The 24,460-nt window shown below is 36.3% G+C and overlaps 1 protein-coding gene across 2 annotated transcripts in view; it reads left to right on the top strand.

The window, feature by feature from the left end:
- The window catches only part of DMD (dystrophin), a 2,133,690-nt gene that overhangs the window by 1,847,775 nt on the left and 261,455 nt on the right, over window positions 1–24,460 (top strand). For both annotated transcript variants that reach the window (XM_027841994.1, XM_027841966.1), the window contains one exon: window positions 23,692–23,770. In XM_027841994.1, the coding sequence (XP_027697795.1) occupies window positions 23,692–23,770 (79 nt within the window). The remainder of the gene's footprint in view (window positions 1–23,691; window positions 23,771–24,460) is intronic.

Here is a 24,460-nt window from a genome sequence, read left to right as displayed (position 1 = left end):
ATGGACACACAAGACAAAGGGTTTTTAGGCTATGCTACAGACCCTTGCCAACTGAATACCTGATTTTATCATAACAGATAAAACTGCTTTCCCCTATGAGCAAAAGATAGTGTCCCAGGAACTCTTTGATAATTGAAGGCCTATACCCCAAGACTCATAAAGCAGAATCTCAAAAAAAAAAAAAAAAAGGCAAAGGCAACATCTGTCAGCAACTGTAGCTTTGGAATGTTCAAATCCCAGGCAATTATCAGGCCTGACAAAATTTAGCAAATAACTTTGCCTAACATAGAAACTACTCTGAAGGTCTATCTCCTCAAAATGCTCTCACAGACAATCTTTTTTTTTTCCAAAAAAGAAACTGTTCAGAAGTCTTATAGTGGACAAATATGACCCCAAATCATCTCACACATTTTACTATAATGACTGACAAAGCAGAAATACTCTGTGATCTTTACCCAGGGCTATATGTGCAGACCAAAAGTCTTAGAAGGTGGTGTGCTCAAATAAATGTTGGAATACTACAAGTTTTCTGTTTCCAACATTAGCACCAATATAGAGGAAGCAAAGATGAGCCAGTTCACAAAACTTTGCCTAGGTCCCTATTTACAAACACCAGTGATTTGAGATAGCAAGAAAACACTCAATCCTTGAAGACACTGCAGAGGCCTGGTTGCTTCACCCCAAAGGGTTATGAAAAGAACACCAGGAAGTTCTATTCAAGTGTCTCTAATACTAGTGTTATGGTCAAGACTATTAATTTCTGTAAGACTCAGTTCCATCATCTGTAAAACAGGGAAATCAATATTTGTAGTACTAACTAGACAGACTTGTGAGGAAAATGACTCAAAAACTGAAATAATTCACAAGAATGTGAATTATTACTAATTAATTAAGACATTAGGAAATCGGAAAGGGTCAATAACTACTGCTTTTTTCATTTTTTGCTTTCTGCAACCCCACCATTCAGTGTTAACACTTAGGGCCAAAGGAGAAAACATACAGAGAAAGAAGACACAGTAAGCCTAAGACATCCCAGGAACTAGAAAATTAATGCACAAATTAAAAAAAGGAAAAGAATTGGTTGTACTCTCAAAAGAGAAGCTATTATCTGGATGATTTGAAACAAAATATTACTTAGGATAACAATATCTAGAAGCTATTGGAAATTAAACTGGTTTCAAATGGATTTGATTAGCTAAAAAACTTAAATACAGATGAAGAAAGAAACATTCATTGCATTGGCTTTGAAAGTTTATTTCCTACAGTTTCCAATAAGAAAGTCAGCTCCTTCTTTCCTAAGAATGCATCATCAAATAGAACTCCTGCTGGGCATGTACCATATTAGTGACAGCTCTGACCAAGAGAAACAGAAGCTGTTCTGCGCAACAGGTACTGAAACAGTGACAGGTATTTCTAAACACTGCTTTGAAAATACCTTTTGTTGTTACTTAGTCAATATTTACTCATCTAAGACTCTCTAATATTTTTTTTAAGTTTTGCAGTGAAGTGCCATCCTTTTGACACTGTACATAAATAACTCCAGAATGCTACATAATAGGAAAGCTGTCAGCTTGGGAGAGGGAACCTTCACCAGCAGGTTCTCTCTGAGTTTTGTGACTATTTCCAGGACTAGATTAGACCATAGGTGGTTATTGGGAGCTATACATAGTCCTGTAAAGCAACAAGAGAGAAATGGGCAATAGGAAAAAGAATATGTGTGTGCGCATGTATATACATATATATGTGTGTGTGTACAAATTATATATGTATATATATACACAATATACATTACACACACACACACACACACACACAGAGTTATCCCTTTCACATCGTAAGGAGTAGGGGCCAATGCCACCACAATCTGGAAAATCCATGTAAAATTTTTTGGCCCTCCCTTCATATCAAAGAAGAAGTCTGAATTTTTTCTTTTTCTTTTATGGGGTGTTTACAGTAAATTTGAATATATTTATCATATTAAAAGATAAAATATGTTGGTATTATACAATACTGTGTGTGTGCGTGCGTGTGTGTGTGTGTGTGTGTGTGTATAATGTATTTTTGAGTTTCTAAACTTTTTCTGTGTCATCTGCTGGCCTTCACATGTCATCTGCGGCTTCCGCAAAATTCCCTCAAAATTCACATTTAATTTCTTATGCCAGCCATGATCAGGAAAGTCACGATGTGGAAAAGATAACTCTATGTGTATGTGTGTGTGTGTGTGTGTGTGTGTGTGTGTGTGTATTTGGAAAAGAACTTAGATCTAAAAAAATGTCAATGTATTAAAAGGGAAAATATCACCTAGTCTCTCTCTGTTGTAACCTGACAGTACTGGATTGGGAAATAATTCCAAAGATTTAAGCCTAACATGAATATGTATTTTAAGCCAATCATCATGTAGGCTGCCTATACTGTATATATAAGATCCAATTTCTAGACTTCATTTAAACAACCATGTGCTCTTAGGCAGTTTAAAATTCCTCTATATATTCATATCCTTACTGTCATAATAGATGTAGTTGTGTTTGTTTTTCCTTTCCTTCTTAAGAAGTGGCTTTAAATTAAAAGAGGCAGAATATTGTGAAATCCATGAACATCTTATATATATAGTACACAGTATTCATTATGAAAGGTAGAAACAATTCATCTGTCTCTAGCTTTCATAATAAATAACAATCTCATAATTAAATTTGTTTACAATGTTATATCTATGTACAAGTAACAATGAGTTGTTGCATTCCAAACCAGGTATAAAGATTGGGTACCCTGGCTATATACTAGAACTAGGCAGAAGAAAGACTATGACTGGACTTATTAGGTCTGGAACCTTATTGTTAGTGTCCCCCTTCCGCACCCCAATACACATACCCAAATCCTGAAGAAACAAGCTGTCACAAAAGCATTTTAAGACTAGATGCTGACTCAGAAAACCTATCAGAATTATGGGGCTCTGAGTTCCTTCTGGTTTGTACTTGGCACAGTATTATCTGGGAAATGGGAAACAAGAAACAATATGAGCTAAGGTATAGTATATTATGATATTATTATATCATGCCTGGTTGAAGAGAAGTGAAAAAAAGAAAAAAAATATTGAATTGAATTGAATGGAAATATCTTAGTACTAATTAGAAAATGTAAAGAAATAGTTCTACAACTAACCTAGGAGATTAAAGAGGTTTTTTTTTTTTCTTGGTTTTTTTTTTTTTGACTCATCTTAAATGACAGGCATTTCAGACACAAATTGGTTTCTAGTTTTGGTACTCAAGCTCTGGGTCAGAAGGATCATTTCTTCCTATTCTCTGATTAAGTTGGGTTCAGATCATGGCTGGCTGTACTCTGAAGAAGTGTGATATTTTATAAGAGAAGCTACCAAAAATGTTATTATCAAAGATCAAACTGGAGATCAAGAACATAGCTGAGTTCAAAATGACTTTGTACATATAAATGCTGGCTTCAGGTAATCACACCTGCTAATTCATCAGCTCCACTCTCCCTCTGCAAAATAACAATAATGGTAATTATCATCATCATCATTGTTGTTGTTGTTTTTATTTTCCAGGATGTTAGGGCAGCTTTGGAATGATTGAACTTACCAGATCTAAAGTCTCTTGGTAGGCTTTGAAGATCACACTCATAACAATCAGGGTATAATATACAGAAAATGAATCACAGAGAGTGAAGAAATAGTTGATAAGTATTATGTAATTGTAGGTATAACTTGATACAATCTCTTCAAAGTAGAGGGTCAGTTTAATGTCTCAAAGTAGTTTGGATAAATTTTCACAATGTTAGGGATAAACCTTTAGTAGGTGGGTTGGGGATTAGGATCAGAAGGGTTTTGAGGACATGTAGAGATACAGACCATAGTGGAAAAGAGGAAGGACCAAAGAAACTTGTGCCCCAGCATCCCACACTCCGAGTTTATGTGGATTGTTTGTTCGTATGGGCTTCTCAAAAACCATGTCTCTTCGGCTTATTTTGCCCCTATGCAGAGTTTCCTGGAAACCTCAGAACATAGTTCTTGTCTATAATCTCCTTAAATCTGAATGAAAAGGTCACAACTCTTATTAATAGGCTCAGTGTGAGGCCTACCTAAATCAATCAAATCATGGGGAAACGTACTCACTCATCCTTATTGGGGTATGAGTGGGTCAGCAAGTGCTAAGGCCTAGTAGTTAGTCTAAATTCTATTAATGAAGTATTCATGGACATGTCTACACCCTCCATAGGAAGATTTAATCAAAGTACCAAATAATATCCTCATCTTTTTAATCAACAAGATCAGGGTCCTTTGAGCAATGCTGTAAATAAATATAAAGGAGCACCTTCTGTAGCCACTTAACAATCATTGTCCCTACCAGGTCCAACCTCCCAATTTGAAAATTTTTATTACAAGAATTCAGAGGCAGAGGAAATGACAGTGAATTGTAGATGTATTCAGATTATCTATATTGAAAGTGAGCATAAAAGTTCTAATGTCGATAAAAGCATTCACTCAAAGAATGGTCCCTTAGTTTTAGTGCCCTATTGCCTTTTTTGCATATAATGGTTTAATTTCAATTTGAAATGAGTGAAGCTAGGAGAATATAAATACCAAAAAGAAAAAAAGAATGTTACTTATACTGGCCTAATGGTTAAAGGAAATGTATCTTTTGTTTCTTTCTTCTCCAATTCCTTTTCTCCCTATAAATAGGAATAGATGACACTTCAGAATTGTTTTAATTTGCATGTGTCATAGTAGTGATTTGGTGCAATCTTTCATTCTTCTATATTTTGATCATTTACCCATTGGAGAATAACTCTAGGTCTTACATGTTTGTGTTAATTCCCTTTAGATTTGACTATCAGACCTTTATCAAAGATATTTGATGCAGGGATTATTTCACAATAGCTTCTCTTCTTATCTTATCTTAGCTGCATTGATTATGCTCATCAATAAACCTTGCATTTAACAAAAGCTATTTATAATATATTAAATTAAATAAATTAAATTTCCAAAATGGTTATCTGGAAGTTCATATGAGAATTTTATTTATTTATTTATTTTAGGCAATTGGGGTTAAGTGACTTGCCCGGGGTCACACAGCTAGTAAGTGTCAAGTTGGTCTGAGACTGGATTTGAACTCAGGTCCTCCTGACTTCAAGGCCAGTGCTCTATCCACTGCGCCACCTAGCTGCCCCCAAGTATTTTATTTATTGATGATAGAATGACTGCCAAGTGAAGAGTTTTTTGTTTTTGTTTTTGGGTTGTTTTTTTTTTCAAGTGGGTGAGCCCTGGCCATATTTGTAGGTAAATACAGCTCACATTTATGTACTGCTTTAAGGTTTACAGAGAGCTTTATATATCTTATCTCATTTCATCCTCCCCCCAAACACTATGAGGTAGATGCTGTCATAATCCCTATTTTACAGATAAGAAAACAAGCTGAAGGAGGTTAAGCAGATTGCCCAGAGTTACACAGCTAGGAAGTGTCTCAGTTCCGGATTAGAACTCAGACCTTCCTGATTTTATGTTGAGAACTCCATACATTATATCACCTAGCTACTGATAGGTAAACAGGGAAGGAAACAGCAGACTAGAAGAGATTAAAGCTCATTGAGAAAGCTATAACTGCAACCTGGAAAGGATATGAAATTAAGTGTATAAGCAGAGGTCAGCCTTGTCAAAAAGGATCAGAGCTTGGAGTAAAGGAATAGATAATGAGGGATGCCTACAAGAGAGAAGGGATTTTGAGATGTAGAAGAGGGAGCTCATGGTGAACAGGCTATATTTCCTCAGTATGGTATGAAAGGTCTGCTGAGAGGGAGAAGTCATGTGGAATAATGTAACAGCCACTGTGGGGAATATGATAAAACCTAGATTAAAAAAGAGTAAAAGAATTGTAGCAGTGAATGACCATATAACTGACCAGCTAAATTAGAGGCTTTGCAGTCCTTATTGCCCATACCAATACAATCTCAGATCCTTAAAGTAATAACATAAGTAATTAATATTCATTAGTTTGTTTGTTTTTTTCACAGAAAGGACAATATGAATTAGTCAGAAATATGACTGGTAGAACACCTTTTTTTTCCTTTTTTTGGGGGGGGGGGCGAGTCAATTGAGATTAAGTGACTTGCCCAGGGTCACACAGCTAGTAAGTGTCAAATGTCTGGTCTGAGACCGAATTTGAACTCAGGTCCTCCTGACTCCAGGGCTGGTGCTCTATCCACTGCACCACCTAGCTGCCCCAAAAGTTATTTTATTTTGGGGTAAGGCAATCACGGTAAAGTGACTTGCCCAGGGTCACACAGCTAGTAAGTGTTATTTGTCTGAGGCCAGATTTGAACTTGGGTCCTCCTAACTCCAAGGCCAATGCTCTATCCACTGCACCACCTAGTTGTCCCAGTACAATTTTTTTTTTAATTTGTCTTACTACTTTTAAAATACATAGTAGCTTGAAGTAGAAGTGCTACTTCATAAAAATTCTTATGGGACTTAGTTGATGAAAGGATAATGTTTTGTAAATAGCTTATCAGTTACTTTCAAAAAGTTTTTCTTCTGTAGTCCTTCAGGATACTTATAAAAAGTTTATCTGAAATAGCTTAAATGTGCTGGGGCACATTATTAGATTCATAGTTAGTTTGTTTAAAAAGATTTTCTTTACTCAATTATCAAAAAATTCTAAGTTACTGAAGTCAAATCAGTGAGGGTTTGCTTTTTTTGTGTGTTCCTCTATGTTATGAAAATATTTATTCCTATGAATTCAGTTCTTAGAAAAGAAAAGAAAACTTTCTTGTACTTTAAATTTTGAGCCATTCCAATAGATTCCAGTCCTTTAGGGAATTTTGCTCCAGAACCACTGCCAAGAAAATAAAAAGACTGGTCGATGCCTACAGGGATAAAAAGATAATCTAACAACAACAAAAAAAAAAAAAAGTTCTACCCAAGATGTGAAAAGTGTGTTCATCACTAGATCAAGGACTAGATGTTCAAAGCTGTGTGCGTGAAGTTTAATGTTACTTTGGAAACAGTCTACACGAAAAGTTTTCTAAATAGTGGACTGAAATAATTTTAAAATGATAATGGCAATAGCACAATTTATTATCCCTAAAAGCATTGTTTCAATCTAACAAAAAAAATTAAAAGAATATTTTCTGAAACCTCATATTCAGTCATCTATTTCCAAACAATCATCAATTCAATTAAACATGAAATGTGCACCACCACCTTTTTCTTTATCTGCATGACCTTGAACAAGTCTCCATTTCCACATCTGCATACCGGAGGAAGATCCTCTCTGGGCGACTGGACCAGATGATCTCCTCAGGTCCCTGCCAGCTCTAAATCTATGATTCCGTGATCTAGTGAACTGTGCTAGTCCCTGGGGATAAAAAGTGTAGAAAATTAAAAACAGCTCCTGTCTTCCAGAAGCTTAGATTCTTTTAGGTTAATAAAAAAATTGATTCAATTTCAATAAGGAAAAGATAAGGAAGAAATCATTTAAATCACTCAACCCCTTTGTATTTTGAAAACTTCTTGCAAACCAGTGTAAAATTGTTTGAAGAAGAATGGTTTCTAATTCATTACAATGTATAAGTTTTTATAAAAATACATAAATTTTAAATCTAGAAAATTCCTGATAAACTAGCAAAAAGAACTTATAGGATATGTCTAAATTTAGAAAAGAGCTACTCTATCATTTTTTTCCTCCTTGACTTTAAGGCTAGATAGACCATGAAAGTAGCCTAGTCTCACATTTATTTCTGTCCAGCTTCCTTTCACACTATTCTAACACACACAGATCTTTCCCTTTTCTAATGTCATGTTGGGGATGATAACCATAGCACAAAAGTTATCACTTAATTGTTCCCTGACTTTAGATTGTTCCCTTTCTTTAGATTGTAAGCTCCTTGAAGGCAGTAAAATGCAAACTCTTCTGTTCGCAGAGACTGTTTGATTTTTGTCTTTGTATCTCTGGCATCTAGCTCAGTATAGCTGGTTCATAAATCTTTTTGAATTGAATTTAGAGTAGGACTATGCCATATGCTTTTTTTTTTTTAACTTTTCACACTGTCTGGCACAGTGCTGACCTTATAAGAAATACTCAGTACATACCTACCCAATTGTCTAATACAGCCTCCTTTATATCTTGCTAATAAGATATTTGCAGTACCAAGAGCAGGTCACTTGAATGCCAGAAAGAAGTGAACTGTACTTAAGATTTGAGCTGGATATCACAGGACGTGCAAATACCTACTTGTGATTTGAGGGGCTCTGGGGAAAAGAATATCTCTGCCACCCCATTGCACACTGCCTTATATTTTAGCATTCATTCATTTGTTTTATCAAGGCATTACACCTCTAGTCATCTTGCCCTCCACAACCAGCTTTTCCTACCGAATTCCCTATTTCTAGTGATGGCACCATTGTTTTCCCTGCAAAGCAGGATCAAAACTTTGGAATTATCATACATTCCTTTGTCTCCTTCATCCCTCATCTCACTCTATGAGTGATATTCTTTTTCCCCCTCATTTAATAGTTCTATAACTTAAGTGTCACCCAGTAAGGCAGAAGAGATACAACTCCTGCAATTTTCCATATATAATAACTGTTTCTTTTTCTGTTAGTTGAAATCTTCATCTCCTTTTCAAAAAAAAACAAAAACATATATTCTTGTTTTTATTATACTATGTTATGGAAATGCTTGTTTTATTCCATAAATTAAAAATAAAATAAATAAAACTAAAAAATTGTATGATCTCTCTCTCTCTCTCTCTCTCTCTCTCTCTCTCTCTCTCTCTCTCTCTCTCTCTCTCTCTCTCTCTCTCTCTCTCCCTCTTTCCACCTCTCCCCTGCCTCTCCCCCTCTCTCTTCTCATCTAGGTAAGGGAGAACCTTCCCTTGTTCTTTCTGCAACAAGAACATGAAGTTCAGCACTATGTGTTAGGATTATAAAACAAGATCCCAGAAAGCAATGGTTGATTATTCATAGTAGACATATTAAGTCAAAAAGCTTATTTTTTCCCTCTCTGTGCTAAGACGCAAAGCCTGAGGCTATATGCATTTTTATTACACTTTGCTGTCTTGGTTTCACTTGAGGATTAAAAAGAGAGTCAAGGTACAGTGCACGTTTCCTGATGGATTTTAGGATTTCTTGCTTTAGCGAAAGGAAGAATCTCATAAAGTCACTCAGATTATCTCTTAGCCAAGTGCACCTAGTGCCATGATGACCTAGAAATTCTGTCTTGCACTTCTCCTAAGAAATGTAGTCTATTTTGTGATTTACTTTTAGTCTATCTCTCCCTCCACTCCCTTAAGTTTCCTGTACTGTATTAATTTGTATACAATTAATATATAAAAGTCGTTTCTGTTCAGCTTTGAAGAGAATATATTTTAGTTGCCAGCCAACCTTTGGTCAGAGAGAAGGGAATAAGAAGGATAAGTGGCAAGACTAGGAGAAAGGGTAGAATGAGGTTAAGGAAAACAGAAAAAGAAAGAAAAAAGAGAAAGATGCAGGACTGAGAGAGGTTTGTCAGACTTTTACATCAAGACAGACCAACCCATGGCCCAGAAACAATGCATGTCAATTTCCACTTTCCTCTGTCCTTCATTGAGGAACACAAAATGTTCTTTCTAAAATGCTGCCTTATCTTCTGATTTGCAAGGAACAGAGAGTGACTGGATTCTGTAGAAATTTGGAAGTACAGTAGATGAGATCTTCCTGTTTATTGATTTGTAAAGAACAGCCTGCTACGTCAGTGAGGAAAAATAGAAAGAAGCTTTTCAGTTGAAGGAAGGAGTAGTGCTGGGTAACATTAAAAGGGGGCTTGTGGAAGCCAGTGTTCTTTGATATGCAGTCAAATTGGATATGATCGGAGTCAAGGTCAGGATGCAGTGGAAATGCTGTGAACATGGCATGGGATTAAATAAGGGCTATGTTTCTCATTTAATTTCAGTTGTATATGCATGCTTAAGCAAATTCTCCTCCCCTCCCTTCATTAAAATGATGATTAGTGGAGCCTCCTGAAAATGAACTAGTACAATGTTGCACTTAGCATCAAGGTTTCTTGACTGGGATAAGGATTTTTTTTAACCCCTACAAATGTATTCCTTCCCATTTGTCTTCAGAATTTCAACCAATTTCAGCCATTTTTGAAAGTGAGTTTGCTTAGTTCTATGTCTACTGTATGACATTTGTTTTTCAGATCATGATACCAGTTCTATTTTATTCCATTGATAATTATTTCAAATTGCCACTTCTGGTCCCTGATAATTTCCCTGTGTTCTAATACTAGGCAGAATAATTGTGTAATTAGCATTTGAACATTCTGCTTTATGTGCCCTAAAATGCCCCTTCTAGGGAATGCTCCAATGACCTCAAAAGATTTTACTGTTAGTGATATATTTTAAATGTAGAACAAATATGAATGTTAAGTTGAGATGTAAATGTTTTAATGTAATGGGGTGAGAGTCACTTGCCTTCTTTTTGGCTGCAAATGATAGAATACATTATGAGATTATTTAAAAGTATACCTATGTTAAGATAAAATCTGAATTGCTATAGCCTTCATGTAAATCATTTCAGTTTTTGCTTAGGTCTTAATGTGAAAATAGCTCCTACAATATACCTCCTACAAGGTATTTATTTCCTCTTCATAAAAGGTTAATATCTTCCTTACCCTTTATATTTTTCATTTGGAAAAAATCTTTGGAGTTAACTCTAACTCTTCAGATTTGAAGAAGGAAATCATAAAGAAGGTTGAATGCCATTTTTCTATCTGAAATTAATGATACCTTCTTACACTTTTGTATGTACCTATGAACTCAATTTGACTTAATCATAGAAGAGTCAGTTATATCATCTTGTCAAAAAAAAAAGAACAACTTTTTAGAATTAGTTTTAGAAGTGGAGAAAGGAAAGCTAAAGGCATAAAAAGTGGATGTAGAACTGGCTGTTCATTCTGTCCTATTCTTTCTAGTTAACTGAAGACTTCTTCTGAATAAGAGCGGTCGCTCCATCTAGAAACCATAGTTGGATGGTTCATAATCTAAGATTCCAGTTAACAAAATGACACTATTTGAGGTGCCCTACAACTTCAAGGAAACATCATCAGTGGGTAGGAGTAGTATCTGTAGGTACAACAGGCAGGTCTTAGGCATGGTCCCAAGAAGAAGAAAATAGGGTAATGGGGAGGAGAGGGAAAAATAAGAAATAAGGATGTTGGGCAGGAAAGAAAAATGAAGGGGAGAAAAGAGGATTAAAAAGAGATGGATAGGGCTACTTTTTTGTGGGGAATATTAGAGAATCACCAGTGACAGATACCTATTAGCAACATTACCATAAATCAAAATGATAAATATTTATAAACATTTGTTTGACAGGCACTCTGCCATAGGTTAATCTTTCCAATAGTCAAATCAGGAGTGTACTCTTTTAAATAACTGACTGTAATGGAGTCAAGAAAATGAAATTTCTCCATTTAATGTACCTTTTTCCTCCTATGTAAGTTAATTCCAGGACATAAGACAGTTCAGGCCAAGACGGTGGAGTAAAAGCAGTGACTTGCTTGAGCTCTACCCCAAACCCCGCCAAATACCTATAAAAAAATGGCTCTGAACAAATGCTAAAGCAGCAGAACCCACAAAAAGACAGAGCAAAACAAATTTCCAGCCCAAGACAACCTGGATGGTTGATCGTAAAGGTATATCACACCAGGCTGGGAGAGAAGCACAGTTTGGTGTGGGCGCGCAGGCTGCAGTGGCCCTGGAGCAGGAGAGTCAGAGGACTGAATCTCTGGTAGCTGTGGCAGTTTCCAGACTTCTCAACCCAAGAACGCCAAAGACAACTTGGAAGGTCAGTGGGAAAAGTCTGTGTCAGCAGGGAGAGAGAGAAGTCGGTGGTCTCAGCTCCAGTCCCCCAGCTCGACAGGGACAGCGGCTACCTCCTGAGCTTCCAGCCCACAGACTGAGTGGGAATTGAGTGGCTGATCAGAGGGGGATTGCAGGTATCTCTCTGCTGGTGCAGGATTCTCTTGCTTTGCCTGTGCTTGGATCTGGGTCACAGTTCTGGGTGGCAGTCCTGGGGCAAAGAGGAGCATTGGCATGGTGGAGCTTGTAGTGGCTGTGGAGAGGAAACCCTCCTCACAGTTCTAAGACAGAAAAGAGTGCTCATAGATCAGAGCACAGGCCAGGAAAGGAGTAAACACCCCACCTGCCCACCCCGCCCCCTCCCAATCATACCACCTTGGAAGAACTGAAAATTTACAGGTCCCTAGAAGTATCTCTGAAGACAGCTGCACAAAACCCCTGAAGCTTGGGACAGTACATTCTCCACACTGGAAACAGACTCCTACCTTAACAAAGAATTTATAACTCAAGTAATTGGCTGGGATCATGAGCAAGCAGCGCAAAAAGCATCAGACTGTATTATCTTACTTTGATTACAAAGAAGATCAAAACATACAACCAGAAGAAGACAATGAAGCCAAAGCTCCTACTTCCAAAGCCTCCAAGAAAAATATGAATTGGTCCCAGGCCATGGAAGAGCTCAAAAAGAATTTTGAGAAGCAAGTAAAAGAAGTAGAGGAAAAACTGAGAGTGATGCTAAAGGAGACCCAAAAATATACTGAATAAAATAACCCCTTAAAAAATAGTCTAACCCAAATGGCAAAAGAGGTCCAAAAAGCCAATGAGGAGAAGAATGCCCTTAAAAGCAAAATTAGCCAAATGGAAAAGGAAGTCCAAAAGCTTATTGAAGAAAATACTTCCTTAAAAATTAGAATGGAGAAATTGGAAGATAGGGACAATTTGAGAAATCAAGACACTGTAACACTAATCAAAAGGAATGAAAAAATAGAAGAGAATGTGAAATATCTCATTGGAAAAACAACTGACCTGGAAAATAGATCCAGGAGAGAGAACTTAAAAATTATTGGACTATCTGAAAGCCATGATCAAAAAAAGAGCCTAGATATCATCTTTCAAGAAATGATCAAGGAAAACTGCCCTGATATTTTAGAACCAGAGGGCAAAATAGAAATTGAAAGAATTCACCGATCACCTCCTGAAAAAGATTCCCAAAGGAAAACTCCTAGGAATGTTGTAGCCAAATTCCAGAATTCCCAGGTCAAGGAGAAGATATTGCAAGCAGCCAGAAGGAAACAATTCAAGTATTGTGGAAACACAATCAGGATAACACAAGATTTATCAGCTTCTACATTAAGGGTCCAGAGGGCATGGAGTATGATATTCCAGAGGGCAAAGGAATTAGGACTACAACCTAGAATCACCTACCCAGCAAAACTGAGTATAATCCTTCAGGGTAAAAATGGTCATTCAGTGAAATAGAGGACTTTCAAGCATCCTTGATGAAAAGACCAGAGCTGAATAGAAAATTTGACCTTCAAATACAAGACTCAAGTGAAACATGGAAGAGGTAAACAGAAAAGAGAAATCATAAGAGACTTATTAAGGTTGAACTATTTACATTCCTAACAGGGAAAAGATGATATTTGTAACTCATGAGTCCTTTGTTAGTATTAGGGTAGTGGAAGGGAAAAAATTATATATTTGTATAGACAGATAGATAGAGGACACAGGATGAGTTGAAGATGAAGGGGTCATATCTGGAAAATAAAATTAAGGGGTGGGAGAAGATTATACTGGGAGAAGGAGAAAGGGAGAAGTAGAATGAGGTAAAATATCTCACAGGAAACAGACAAGAAAAGGCTTTTACAGTGGAGGGAAAATGGGGGAAGGTGAGAAGGAATGAGTGAATCTTATTCTCATAGGATTTGGCTTAAGGAGGGAATAACATACACAATGGGGTATGGAAATCTATCTTACTCTACAGGAAAATAAGGGGGGAAGGGGACAAGAGAGCAGGGGGTTGATAGAGGGGAGGGCAGATTGAGGGAGGGGATAATCAAAAGCAAACAGTTCTGAGGAGGGACAGGGTCAAAAGAGAGAATAGAATAAATGGGGGGTAGGATAGGATGAAGGAGAATATACTTAGTTTTTCACAACAAGACTACTATGGAAGTGTTTTGCATAACTACACATCTATAACCTGTATCGAGTTGCTTGCCTTTTCAATGAGGGTGGGTGGGGAGGGAGAAAGGGAGAAAATTTGTAACCCAAAGGTTTAAAAACATGTTAAAAATTAAAAAAAAAAAAAAGACAGTTCACCACTCATTGCTTTTCAGAAGCCCTGGGATTTTCTTGTGCAAAGTAGATTTAAATTACACAAACACCACTGTAAAAACAAATTTTAGACCAGTGTTTTCCAGTGTTACCTCAAAAGAAAACAGGTTAAAATGATTTTAACAGAACCTATAATCAGTCCCTGGAGAGTTTTCCATATAACTTTTGCAGATATATTTATATGTGTTTCAAGTAAGAATTTGGAAGCTGAAATAAATTATTAAGGACTTTTTTTCAAACTGTATAAACTGCAAAATTACAAAGCAAAAAGTGATGAATGGACTGAAGAGAGGCATCATTTTCATGGTTTATTGGTTAGCCTGGCAGCACAAAGGGAGACTTTGTTATGAGCTCATTAATGTGGGCGTGAGTCTGGTCTCTGGGTGACCATGTACATTTATCAAAGGTCAAAAGAACTGAGAAAACAGAAAAACTTACATGTGGCTACCCAGCTACATTTTACACAAGAACAGAAGTAAAAATGATTTTTGTATTTAGAGCCTGTAAGGATGTTGAAAGCTGGGGAAAATCATGTAATTGAACGGTTTGTTTATTGAATTTTTCTTTTTTCTTCTTTATATCTAGAAAGGAATCCTTTGCTCACCTGAATCTATTTCAAATATTTTTAAAGCAGAAAAAGTAATTAATTGAAGATTAAAAAGAAAAGAGGAAACCTTCTAGAATTTGAAGGAAGGTTAAGTAACAAGTGTCTACACTTAGATTTACTTGAAGCCCTTCTTAGGATCTACATGGCCCAGATTTTCTTTTGACTGTTATCCATTATCAGTTTTTTCAGACAATGAGGTATAAATTTAATTCATCTTTCCAGAAAATAGGGATAGAAAAACACTAAAAAACAAACAAACAAACAAACAAAATGCCATCCTATTTTTAAAAAAATCACATCAAACTTCATTTGCCACATTTTGATGTAAGAATTGGGGGGAAGGAGTGGACAGGAAGTCTTCTAAAGAAAGTATTTTCTTATTTATGTCATTATTTTAGTTTGCTAGCTTTATTTAACTTAATGTTCACTTTAATTAAAGGCAGAGGTAATATTTTTCAAAGCTTATGCTTTCCTCTCAAGGTGTTAGAAGATGAAACATCTATGATAGAGAAGTAGAAAGGGAAGAGCCTGTGTATATAACAGCCTACTAATCATAAATGAAAAAAAATCAGGTAATAATATAATAGTTTACATAGCACTTAAATTTTATAGTTTAGCAATTAGGACAGGAACAGATAAGAAGAAAGTTTCTAGGCCAACTAATTATTGTTTTTATAAAGTATTATATATAAATATTTCAATTACTAAAGAAGGTAGATTTTCATATGCATCATGCTGTCACCATGGTGGAAGTTCTCCACTAACTTGCTTCAAGGATCTGTCTTAGGTCCTGTGCCATTCCACATTTTTATCAACAACTTGGAAGAAAATATAAGTAGATACATCAGATTTGCAAATGATAAAAGATGGGAGGGATGGTTAATGCTCTGGATGAAAGAATCAAGATCCAAAAAGATCTTGACAGGCTAGAATGACAGGCTGAATATAGTAAGATGAAATTGGATAAAGAAACATCCTATAGCCTCCATTTGGATTTTTAAAAAATTGCATAAGTACATGATGGGCATGTGGCTAGACAACAGTTCATGTGAAAAAGATCTGGGGGATGGAAATATACTTTTATATACATGCTCAACATGAATCAACAATGTGACAAAGGAGCCAAAAAAAGTATGTAATCCTTGGCTGAACAGATAGAGGCATACTGTTCAAAACAAAGAAGATGATTGTACTGCTATATTCCACAGGCATCACACCACATCTGAATATTCTGTTCAGTTCTTGGTACCATATTTTTAAAAGGACATTGACAAACTGGAATGCACACAAAGGGGCTGACCTAAATGGTGAGATCAGTTGAAGGAATAGGGAATATGTAGTTCAGAGGAGAGAAAATTTAAAGGGAATACGTTAGCAAGTATTGGGATAACTTCCATGTGAAGTAGAAACCCGCCCTTTTTTTAATTTGGCCTCAGAGCACAGGAGTAATGAATGGAGCTTACAGAAAGGCAAATAACAGTTCCAAATAGGGAAAATCTTCTTAACAATGAAAGCCATCCAGAGTTGAAACAAGCTGTCATGGGAGATAATGAGTTCTCCATCATTAGATCAAGGTTGGAAATCCCCTTGTCAAGGGGGTCATAAAACTAATTACTATTCATATGCAGGTTGCTAAATAACCTCTGAGAAGATTTCTAACCCTGATATTCTCTGACTCTGTAATCTCCTAAAGAATTATAGTGAATTATCATGAATACTCAAAGGCACACAGTCAGTTCTATATGTAACTGGGACATAAAGAATACCAGTTTCTTAATATGTATTTTAAAATATTGGAGTTGCAGATTAGATAATATTCACGAAAAAATGCCCATTGCAAAAACAAAACAATGGCACATAATTCTTTATACCTTTTTCAACATCATAAAATAAGCCTTACACTCAAAGCAAACTGGTTTTCCTCAAGTCTCTGACCACTCCTGGCTGTTCTTCCTCTTTGTACCTCTTAACCATGAAGATTTGAGCACTTTTAGATGCATATACTGAATGGTGCCTGGTGTACCTGGCCCAGTATTTTGGGCAGGCCCCATACCTGGTCATCTTCTTGATAGCTGGCTTGCTACCATGTGCTGATCCTCACTGCCTTCAGTCAATCAACTAGTATTCATTAAGTGCCTACTATGTGTCAGGAACTATGCTAAACATCAGAGGTACAAAGAAAGGCAAAAAACAATCCCTGCTATCAAAGTGCTCACAATCTAATACGGAAGACAATCTGCAAACAACTATAGTTATTCCTTCCACATCTCAGGGATGGGGGGGAGAGTGCATCACTCCCATGATCTGGAAAATCTGCTTAAATTTTTTGACCCTCCCTTTTACCAGAAAAGAAGTCCAATTTTTTTCTTTTTCTTTTATTGAGTGTTTATAATACCTTACTGTAAAATTTGGGTTAAGTATTTGGTCATAGGTTCTGTGTCGTCTGCTGGTTTTTGCATGTCTTCTGCAGCTTCTGCAAAACTCCCCCCAAATTCCCATTTCACTTCTTATGCCAACCCGCAACAAATCAAAACCATGATGGGGAAAATTGTGATATGGAAGGAATGACTGTATATATATAAACAAAATATAGAGAGGATAAATTGAAAATAATTGGCAGAGAAAGGGTGCTAAGATTAAAGAAGAGTCAGAAAGGCTTTTTGCAGGAGGTAGGACATTAGCTGAGACGTTCAAGAAGCCAGGAGATAGAGATGAGGAGGGGAAAGTTCTAGGCATGGGGAACAGTCAGAGGAAATGCTGGGAGTTGAAATAGGGAGTCCTATGAGAGGAACAGTAAGTCAATAAACATTTATTTAGCACCCACTGTATGCCAGGCACTATGCTAAGTGCTGAGAATACAAAAGGAGGTAAGGGACAGTCCTTACACGCAAAGAGCTCACAATCTAATAAGGGAGACAACAAGCAAACAGTTATGTACTAGCAGGCTATATGCAAGATAAATAGGAAATCAATAAGAAAAGGAAGGCACTAGAATTAGGAACAAGAAGACCAGTGACACAAACTACAGAATACATGGAGGAGAGAAAGAAGTCTAGAAAGACCAGGAAGGTAGAAAGGGGCCAGGTTATATAGGGCCTTAAAAGCCTTGGTTCTGGAGGTAATAGGGAGCCCTTGAAATTTGTTGTATATTGATATGGTCAGACCTGTGCTTAAGGAAGAACAGTCTAATAGCTAAGTGGAGGATGATCTGGAATGGGGAGACTTGTGTCACGGAGAGCAACTAGCTGGCTATTGCAATAGTTCAATCGTCCAAGCTTGAGGTGATGGGGGCTTGCAATAGGGTCATAGCAGAGTGGTAGTAATGTCAGAGGAAAGAAGGGGCCCTAAATGGGAGTTCCCTATCTCTATTTTATTAAAATGTTAAGTTCCTGAAGGAAGAGGCAGTCTATTTTTTTTAATTTATCTGCCTAGTGCTTACAGAGTCCTTAGAGATAGTAAGCACTTAATAAATAATTTCTCATTCATTCCTCTATAATGCACAAGGCTCAAGGCTCAGTCCTTGGCCCCAGGATTTTCTTTCTCTTAGTGCTCTGCTTTTTATTCTTTTAATTTTTCTTAATTAAAAATAAATTTTACTGTTAACATTTCTTTAGTATTTTATTTTTCACCAACAACATGTCAAAACAATTTTTAACATTTGTTTTTAAAACTTTTGATTTCCAAATTCTCTCCCTTCCTACCTCCCCACACAACCCCCTCATTTGAGAAGGCAAGCAAATCAATATAAGTTATACCTGTGTAATCATGCAAAACATTTCCATAATAAACATGTTGTGAAAGAAAACATAGACAAAAACAACAACGGCAAACTCAAGAAAAATTTTTGAAAAGTATGCTTCAATCTGCATTTAGACACCATCAGTTCTTGCTCTCTGTCTGGGAATGGATAGCATTTTTCATCAGAAGTCCTTCAGAGTTGTCTTGGATTGTTATATTGCTGAGAATAGCCAAATCATTCATAACTGATCATCTTACAGTATTACTGTTACTTTGTATAAAGTACTTTTCCCTTTGCATCAGCCCATGTAATTCTTTCCAGGTTTTTCTGAGAGCATCCTGCTTCATCATTTCTTAGAGTACAATAGTATTCCATCATAAACCCATACCACAACTTGTTCAGCCATTCCCCAACTGATAGGCATCCCCTCAATTTCCAATTCTTTGTCCCAAGAAAAGACCTGCTTTTTGTTGTTATCTTTTTGGGATACAGACCTAGTAATGATATTGCTAGGTCAAAGGGTATTCATGATTTTATAGCCCTTTGGGCATAGTTCCAAATTGCACTATAGAATGGCTGAATCAGTTTACAACTCTACCAATAGTGCATTGATATCCCATTTTTCCCACATCCCCTCTAACGTTTGTCATTTACCTTTTCTGTCCTATCAGCCGATCTAATAGGTATTATAATTATAATTATAATAGGTAGTACCTCAGAATTGTTTTAATTTGCATTCCTCAGTGCTGTTTTTTTTTTCTTGTGACTCCAATCACAATACTACTTCTGTGGTGACAAACCTGTGCTTCTAACTCCAAACTTTCACCTAAGAGCCAGTCCTATATCTTTAGCTCCCTGTAGGACATCCGCATGTAGGTGTCCTGCTATCATTCCTGTAAACTCAAAATATGTAATACTGAACTCTTCATTTTCACTCTGCTTGCCCCTTCTCAACTTCCCTAGTTCTATCAGTAGGGCCACTATCCTCCTAGTATACCAGTTATTCATTTCAGGTCAGTTTGATTCAGCAGGTTTACTAAGTACTATTCCTCACACAAGACACTCCATTTACTGACTCTGGGTCATGCGCCATGCCTGGAACACTCTCCGCTCTCATCTCTGCCTCCTGATTTGCCTGACTTCTTTCAAGTTCCTGCTAAAATTCTACCTTCTACAGGAAGCCTTTTCTGATCCCCCTTAATGCTAAGACCTTCCTTCTGTGGATTATCTCCATTTTATCCTGCATACATCTAGTTCGTGCATAGTTGTATGCATGATGTCTCCCCCACTAGACAATGAGTTACTTGAGAGAGTACGGTTTGATTGTGTGTGTGTGTGTGTGTGTGTGTGTGTGTGTTTAGCCTTTCTTTGTATCCTCACTGCTTAGCATAGTGCCTGGCTCATAGTAGTCTCTTAATAAGGAAGAGGTTTGTTTATTCATAGATTAATTAAATTAAATTTATAATTAAATAAATACTGACAAATTAATTAATAAGTAGCCTCTTAAAAAAAGGTTTGTGGTCTATCTACAATATACAAAGCATTGGGCTAGGCACTGGGCATACTAAGGAATAATAAGATATGGTTCCAGCCTTCTAGGAGCTTACAATGGGAGTGGGGGCAGGAGAGGGAGGGAGAAGGAAGGTAATAAGCATTTATATATCACCTACTATGTGGTAAGAACTATGCTAAGTGTTTTATACATTATCTCATTTGATCCTCAGGACAGCCCTTCAACCTTGTAGGTGCTGTTATTATCCCCATTTTTCAGTTAAGGAAACTGAGGCAAACAGAAGTTAAGTGACACAAGATCACACAGCTAGTAAGTATCTCAGGCTGGATTTGAATCCAGGTCTTCCGGATGCCAGTTCCAGGGCTCTATCCACTGCATCCCTTTCCCCATCCCTATCACAAGCCTCTAAAGGACCAGGAGCCATATCTTGCATTTCTTAGGACCTTTAGCACATTAATAGGTATACGAATACAGCAAAGATCTGCAATTTGTCATCATTGGACAATTTCTGATGTAGGAACTCTCTCCTCTGTTTGTGACTTAATAGATAAATCCTGAGACTCAAAGAGATTAAGTGTCTTGACGGTCACAGAGCTAATAAGTGCCAGGAACATGATTTGAACCGTAGCCTTTCTGACTTCAAACTGAACATTCTTCATATTAGGCCATACTATCTCTATAACATACCAAGTATTAATTTATTTAACGAATAAATAAGCAAAAGATTGCCATTTATCTCAGCAAAATAGTGATGGATATACAATTCTGTTTTTGTCTCCTTTGCCCTAGGACCACAATCTTCAAGGTGGATTTAAAAATAGCCAACAAAGTCCTAATTTGTGAAACCTATTGCTTTAACTCCTAAAATTTCTTTGGATTACATAGATACCTACAGAATAAAGTATTCTTTTTATAGTTAGCAATAGACCATGTGGGTATTATATGCATAGGGTTTTTTTATTTTAAGTCTATTAATTTGTTTAATCATTTGTGCATTTGTTTGATTTCTATTCTACCTTATACCTAAAGATAATTTTGTGACTAGAAATACCTTGAATTTAATACCATAGCTATTTGAAGACATTGTTTTCTTTATATTCCATTTTCTAATATAGTGCATATTTTATTTAAATCCCACCCTCCAGCATTTTCCAAAGTAATTTGGGTTGAGAGAAATATAAATTTGATTTCTTCTCATTTGAAGTACTTAACAAAATTGGGTATAGAATGGGGAAATTAAAAATTGATGGTGACTGCTAGTCCCATTGATATCTACCACTGTATGTTACTCAGTGATGGGATATTTATTCCTTAATCACCTTAGCTAGTTCTGGAGTCAAGAAGACCTCAATTCAAATCTGGCCTCAAATATTTACTGTGTAACCCTGAGCTAGTCACTTATCTGCTTCAGTTTCTTCAGCTGTAAAATGAAGATGATAATAGCACCTACCTCCTGTTGTGGGGATCAAATAAGATTTTTGTAAAGCACATAGTACAGTGCCTGGTATATAGTAGGTGCTTAATAAATGCTTATTTCTTTTTGTACTTCCTTCTTTTCTTTCTACTGCCAGGCACCCCTAAGTCAACAAAATGTCACAGGGTAGAGAATGCTATGCTAGGTCCAAAGAAGTATTATTTCTGATTGGGATGATTAGAAAACATTTCTTGGAGAAAGCAGCTTTTGAGTAGGAACTTAAAGGACAGATGGGGTTAAGAATGGGAAGGATATTCCAGTTGTAGGAAATATGTAATCAAAGACCTGGAAACACAAAAGCCCGGAACATGTTCAGGAGATGACAAATAGTGTACTTTTTCTAGAGAGTAGAATATATGGGAGGGAGTAATGTGATAGGCTATTAAGATAATTAGCATCTTAATGTAGAAGACCTTTCATTCAAAGGTAAGGGGTTAGGGGTTAGGACTTTTTTTGGAAGGTTATAGGAAGCTAATGAAGGGTTTTAAGCATACTAGTGATGTGGTCAGATCTGTGAATAAGGATTAATTTTTACTTCAGTTTTAATTTAATTCATTGATTACTGTGTATTGTTTTCACTCTTCTTTAACATGGTGTTTTGTTGCCCCATTCTTCATCAACACTAACACTTCCATTGGACTATAAAATGTGAAAGTTTCAAAGATATATAAACAGTTTTAGATTATATTTATTCTCTAAACAACTGGTTGGGCAATTAAATTAGATAATTGTTTTATCTACTCAAAATTATACAAACAAATTTTATTTCTTTCACAGAGTTGACAGATTTTCATTGAGTTTAATGGATTTATCCTTTGTCGTAGCATCACGTAATGTATAATAATGTAGCATATGCCATGATGACATGCTATAGGAAGTGTTCTGTTAGTATGGATGCTCATGATCTACCATATGTATTTTATAGTGGAAAGAGTATTGAGTCTAGGTTGGAGGACCTGGGTTCAAGGCTCACCTCTGATAATTACTGCCTTGACCCTGGGGAAGTTATCCAATCCCCTGGGCCTCATTTTCTTCATGTCTAAAAATGATAGAGATGGACTAAATGATCAAATCTACATTTATGATCCTATAATCCTTTAGATTTTTGCCCCATCCACCTCAGAGTGCAGATCAGTTTCATATTAATTAAGGTATGAGTTCAGAGAGAGATTATAAAAGAGAGGGAGAAAATGAAAGAGGAAAAGCTATCTCTGTAGCTACTCTGGCAATTTGATTGGAGGTCTAGAGTTGTCTTTCTTTAGAGTACCTGAGAGATTTCTTTCTCAAGGAGATCAAAACCTATGGACCAGATCTGATATGGACTGTGCCTCTTAGGAGTCCTCAACACCATTTAGAGCAGCCCTGTAGTACTAGTTGTAGGTTTTTGAAACTTGAATGGCTAAAGATGTTAGATTTACTAAGGAACATGTGAAAGAACATGCCAACTTTCCTTGAAACTTCCTTCAGTTTTGTTTTTTTCAGGATAGAATTTAATGGTCTTGCAGATCACTACTAAATGTATTTTATATGCCTACTTATTAGAGAAAAAATAGTCATTTATATGCTACAATAGCCAAGGTTAGATCTCCCAGCTATCCCCCTATTTACCCCCCCCAATGCAATTTGAAATGAGGAAATCTGAGAATATTCCATTACAATTTAGACCTTGGTTCTACTCCATTGATAATATTATGCACTAACAACAACAACACACAAACTTTAGGAAATAATTAAAGAAAGTTAGCTGATTGAGATAGGCAATATACTTTTCAAGTTCTTTTTTTTAACACTGCATTATGGTAATAAATAGGAAAAAACTTAACCTGGTCACTCACCTCAGTTTCATGAAAGGTTTGGAATTTGCAGCTTTTTTTCTAATGATGTTCATTGGTATCGTAGTTCATCTATGGAAAGCTAAAGAAGTGAGGGTACAAACTACCCATTTAAACATTGGTGAGAGAGGAAAATCTTTTTGTTTTGGCCTTAGTTTGATAAAAACGAGTCTCAAAGACCATGTGCAGTAAGTGGGTATTAAAACTCTGGGGTTATAAATGGTTGCTGTAGTATTCTCAGCCTTCCAAACCCAAAAGATTTTACAAAAAGGGCAAAGTTATTTTAATTGCTCCTCATTATATGTGACGAGAGAATAGTCATTTTTCTCCTCTTCCTCCCAGGTGGCCATTGATGAGCGCATCAGGCAGTTGCATGAAGCCCACAGGGACTTTGGCCCCACATCCCAGCACTTCCTTTCCAGTAAGTCATTTTTAGCTTTCATTACTTAACCTGTTCATTGCATCTTTGGAGATGAGAATTAAGAGCTGTTTTATAGTCATCTGCGCCAACCACAGTGGAGCAACAAATCATATTGAAATATAACTTGGTGGAGAAGCTCAGAACATTAGAAGAGGAAGACCAATTAGGTCATCTTGTTCATTCTGCTGCTGATGCACAATTGCCTCCTTTAATATAATCTCAAGTGTTTTGTCTACTCTAATTTTTTTTAAGTTGTTACTCCTGCTTCAAGTGATTCACTCCACAAGACTTAATATAAAGGATTTAGTTTGGTGCGTGCTTAAAGAAAAAAAATATGTATATATACACATATATACATACCTATACGTGTAGATAAATATGTATGTGTTTGTTTTACATACATGTGTATGTCTATGTATATACACAAATATACAGTCTCTATGTACAAGTGACTCTAGTGCTCCCTGCCTTACATTTTTTACCAGAATCTACAATGTTGTCCTTCTCTAACTTCATTCTTCTCCTGTTATCATTCTCATTTATAATTTTTCCAGAACTTTTTTTTCTTCCATTGCCCTTCTAGCATAAATTAAAAAGAAATCATTCCATTCAAAGAAAATTGTCTTAAAAGATATTTGGCAAACCCACAATTTCTGTTTCTGATTGAATTTTGGCTTTTAGTGTATAAAG

This window comes from Vombatus ursinus, unplaced genomic scaffold (assembly GCF_900497805.2).
Source record: "Vombatus ursinus unplaced genomic scaffold, bare-nosed wombat genome assembly UNPS02004827.1, whole genome shotgun sequence".
NCBI lineage: Eukaryota > Metazoa > Chordata > Mammalia > Diprotodontia > Vombatidae > Vombatus > Vombatus ursinus.
This window is presented reverse-complemented; position numbering and strand designations above follow the sequence as displayed.